The sequence below is a fragment of the Quercus robur genome, chromosome 8 (genome assembly GCF_932294415.1).
Source record: "Quercus robur chromosome 8, dhQueRobu3.1, whole genome shotgun sequence".
Lineage (NCBI taxonomy): Eukaryota > Viridiplantae > Streptophyta > Magnoliopsida > Fagales > Fagaceae > Quercus > Quercus robur.
Genome location: NC_065541.1, coordinates 11,501,272 through 11,505,820, shown reverse-complemented (window position 1 = coordinate 11,505,820; position 4,549 = coordinate 11,501,272). Strand labels below are relative to the sequence as shown.

Genomic DNA, 4,549 nt, shown 5'->3' with positions numbered 1-4,549 from the left:
GGGTAATGTACTTTCCTTTGTTCAACTTTTTCCACTAATAGACCCCGACAACATGCAGGAGATACGCTCCGAAAGAAACTGGACTACACAGATAACTTCATACTTAAAAGACGGGTTACTGCCAGAAGAGAAGGAGGCAGCGAGAAAGCTAAAAGTCCAAGCGGCAAGGTTCGTCTTGATAAAAGACATTCTTTACAAGAGAGGTTTCTCCCGTCCTTATCTAAGATGCCTCGGGGTTGAAGAGGCAGACTACGTAATGAGGGAAGTACACGAAGGGATATGCGGGAACTATTCTGGATCGTGGTCGTTGGTGCACAAACTGGTACAAGCTGGGTATTACTGGCCAACCATGCAGAAGGATGCCGAGTCTTACGTTAAAAGCTGCGACAAATGCCAGAGGTTCAGCAATTTTATCGGACAGCCAGCTGAGGAGCTAACCCCTATAACGGCTCCATGGCCGTTCGCTCAGTGGGGACTAGATATCATGGGACCTTTCCCAACGGTGGTAAGGCAGTTAAAGTTCTTGGTAGTGGGTATTGACTACTTCACAAAATGGGTAGAAGCGGAAGCCTTGGCCACCATTACAGAAAAGAACATTAGAAGTTTTGTCTGGCGGTGCATCGTATGCAGGTTTGGTATTCCTAGAGTTCTTGTCTCCGATAACAGGAGGCAGTTCGACAACGACCACTTTCAGGATTTCTGCACACAGCTAGGAATAAAAAACCACTACTCATCACCCACCCATCCTCAGGCTAATGGCCAGGTTGAAGTCACGAACCGATCCCTGTTAAAGATTATCAAGACTCGACTCGAAGGGGCAAAGAGCATATGGCCCGAAGAATTGCCGAGCATACTGTGGGCATATAGGACAACGGCGAGGACCCCAACAGGAGAGACGCCATTCCGACTGACATACGGGAGCGAGGACGTCATCCCAGCAGAAGTTGGGCTCACAAGTTACAAGGTTCACAACCATGACGAGAGCAGGAATGACGAATCTATGAGGCTACAGCTGGACCTGATAGATGAGGTTAGGTCGGCGGCGGAGCAAAGGATCGCTAGATACCAGGATCGCATGGCCAGACATTACAACTCCCGGGTCCGACACAGAAACTTCCAAGTAGGAGACCTCGTACTCAGGAGGGTCATGGGTGCAACTAGAGACCCTACACAGGGAAAACTCGGCCCCAACTGGGAAGGACCTTATAGAGTTACGTCTTGGAAAAGGAGAGGAACATACCACCTGGAGACAACAGATGGAGAGAAGCTACCGCATCCATGGAATGCCGAGCATTTGAGAAAATACTACCAGTGATAGTAACACGGCGAACGGCAACCAATTTTCTTTTTGGCTTTTTAAGCTTTTTATAAGTTTTTCTTTTAACTGTTTTTCTTTTGCTACAATCTTGTCGTGCCTTTTTTAAGCCCAAGGGGGCAGGCACTTTTCCTTTACGCATTTCTATAATCAGATACAATTTTGATCTTCTACATGGATGTCATTACAATTGTCCACAAAGTTAACGAAAACTAAATAAAGTCCACAAGATGGACGGATACAACATGAAGTCCACAAGGTGGACGGATCATCCTACAAGGACGATCACTTTAAGTCCACAAGATGGACGAAGACAAAATAAAGTCCACAAGATGGACGGATGATCCTAAAGGGGTGATAACATCCTACAGGGATGATAACTTAAAGTCCACAAGATGGACGGATACAAAATAAAGTCCACAAGATGGACGGATCATCCTAAAGGGATGATAACATCCTACAGGGATGATAAAAGTCCACAAGACGGACGTATACAAAATGAAGTCCACAAGATGGACGGATCATCCTAAAGGGATGATAACATCCTACAGGGATGATAACTTAAAGTCCACAAGATGGACGGACACAAAATAAAGTCCACAAAATGGACGGACCGTCCTACAGGGATGATATCATCCTACAGGGATGATTACTTGAAATCCACAAGATGGACGGATACAAAATGAAGTCCGACGGATCGTCCCAAAAGGATAACCACATAGTCCACAAGATGGACGGATCGCCATAACAGTAAAAGAACGTGTCCGCGAAGTGGACAAACCACCGACTACGTTAAAATTTTTTACAAGTCCATTAAAAGGACGGTACATTTAAAAGTGATAAACAATTCCACAAAGTGGACGGATAACCACGACAATGAAAGGGCTGTCCACAAAGCGGACGGATCATCAAAACGGTTAGAAAAGCCAACCATGAAATAAACGGTCATGCTAAATGTAAAACACCACAAAGCAGACAGATAGTATATCCATAAGTCCATCTAATAGACGGATCCAATTAGAAGTAAGACCACTACCACAAAGTGGACGGATCCTCATAATAAACTTCTTTAAAAGTAGACGGAAAAGGAAAATCCTCACGGATGCAAATGCTCAATCAACAACGAAAATATGCATAAACGTAATCAAAGGAAAAAACATTGTTCGATATGAAGGCTGACATAAAACAGAAATAAATGTTTAAATTACACATTTTAGCCTACCACTCCAAACAGGAACAAACTGTCCTCAAAATATAAGAATTACAGAATTTCAATCAACTTTCCTCGGGTCGGCATCCGGAACATCCTTCGGCAAGGTTGACTCTCCGTCGTCCTGAGCTGTACTGTCTCCAAAGAGGTCCTCTGTATTTTCGGAAGCGACGGGAAGAGCAGAAGTCTGGCCTTGGTCGTCAACTTTGATCATTGACACATCCAGTTCGGGGTAGGCCTTCTTGACCTGACGGAGCGAGTCATCAAAGCCTTGCAGGAAAGAGTCTGCCAGCTCGCTCAACAAGGAGTTTGAGTCGCGGTACTCCTTGACGGCTACCTCTTTAGCATGACGGATCTCCTCCTTCAGTTCCTTGATCTCCTTCTCCTTCTTCTCTATAACCATCAACGCCTCGTCCGACTTCTGCTCCAGCTCTTTCCTTGCCTTCTCAGAAAGCTTCAGCTTCTTCTCCATATTGGACCTCCATTTATGGAGTTGACCAAGCTCTTCCTCCGTCTGTTCCGCCTTTGCTCGCACCCGGTCCAAAGTAGTCTCACGATTGAGACACCGGTCCAGTAATCCCTTCATCATGACCAAGGACTACAAACAAAAAGAGAGCCCGTCACGTAATGTACTAAACAACAAAAAAGAGAAACAAACATATTTGACGGACACAACTCACCTGAGCAACAGCAAAGAGGCCCGTCTCTCCCATAGCCTCCGTCGAGTGGTTTCCCAGATCCTCATAATCTTCCGCCGTAATAATGGACGACAGCTTCTCCAACGCATACTTGGAGTCGTCACGGAGGAGGGGAGGAGGTCTCTCTTGTTTAGAGTCTGGGGCCGTCATGAAACCTTTTCCCGTCCCATGCTTAGCTGGGGTGACGATCTTGGCACCCTCAGCCATCAAGCCAACCACAGGTTCAAGAGAGATCTTGGGTTGCTTAAACGGACGGTCAGATTTTGATGTCGGTTTCCTCTTCAGGGCTGAAGCCGACCCCTTAGGTACCACCTCGCCGGATTCCTTCTTCTTGACGGCTTGAGATTTAATTAAAGCTCTCCTTTTTGCGTCTTCCATCTCTGCAAATAATGACAGATGAAATTAAACTAAGTAAAGTTAAATGAATGGCAAAGTAAAGTCGACGGGCTTACGTCTATGAACTCGCTCGTCGTATCTAATAGCCTCTTGGGTGGGCTCAGGACCGTCACAGTACCAATGTATGGTCTTCGGATTCACCAACTTAGCCCAGGTCCTTTCCTCCGGCTTAGTTTTTCTGCAAATCTTTTCAAGGAAACTAAATTCCTCAAGGCTAACTTGCGGGCGCCGTCTACCTGCAGAGAAAGACGATCAAGATATATACATAAAAATGGACGAATATGAAAAGCATTACAAAATTAAGACGGGTGCATACACGATTGATTTATTACTGCCCAGGTTGTGTCAACGGGCATGTACTCCGTCTCCCCTGGACGGTTCATCCATCTGTCACCCTCCAGGAAGAAGTAACGACTCTTCCAATCTCTATTTGAGTCCGGGGTCTCAAAGATCACCTTCAACAAGGGGCTTCGACTAGCAAAACTATACATCCCCCTTGATCCAGAAATCTCGTCTGGACGGTAACAGTGAAGAAATTCACGGACCGTCAGTCTCCTTTCTCCATTCGACATTGCACCATAAAAAATCTCCATGGCTATGAAGACCCTCCAGGCGTTAGGAGATATCTGGGTGACGGACAACCCCAGATAGTGCAAAAGTTCCCTATGAAGCGTAGAGAGGGGGAACCGAAGTCCTGCCTTTAACGCCTACTCGTATACTCCGACACCCTCTACCCCGTCATAATAACACTTCTCCGACACATAGGGTAGACGGATGGAAATGTAGTCCGGGATTTGGAAGTTGGTTCTAAAAGTACTGAAATGTCTCTCCCTGATGACGGATGTGAACCTATGCACTGTCCACTCTGGTAACATGATGAACTGCCTTAGTCCATCAGCACCTACAACAGACTCCAGTGCTTGATTCCCG

General features: G+C 46.0%; 1 protein-coding gene across 1 annotated transcript; it reads right to left on the bottom strand.

The window, feature by feature from the left end:
- Window positions 1-2,402: 2,402 nt before the first annotated feature.
- On the bottom strand, window positions 2,403-3,851 carry LOC126694588 (uncharacterized). The gene is made up of 3 exons (XM_050390943.1): window positions 3,676-3,851; window positions 3,206-3,603; window positions 2,403-3,123 (listed from the first exon to the last, which is right to left on the bottom strand). Exons 2-3 carry the CDS (start codon window positions 3,599-3,601, stop codon window positions 2,587-2,589), a joined length of 933 nt encoding a protein of 310 aa, XP_050246900.1. The 5' UTR covers window positions 3,602-3,603; window positions 3,676-3,851; the 3' UTR covers window positions 2,403-2,586.
- Between the last annotated feature and the right edge of the window lie 698 nt (window positions 3,852-4,549).

What these genes read in the sequence shown, in the direction of transcription:
- LOC126694588 (XM_050390943.1), bottom strand. Translation starts at nt 3,601, where the DNA reads ATGGAAGACGCAAAAAGGAGAGCTTTAATTAAATCTCAAGCCGTCAAG. An exon ending in GCCTCTTTGCTGTTGCTCAG is followed by an intron (nt 3,124 to 3,205) that starts GTGAGTTGTGTC and finishes TTTTGTTTGTAG; the next exon opens with TCCTTGGTCATGATGAAGGG.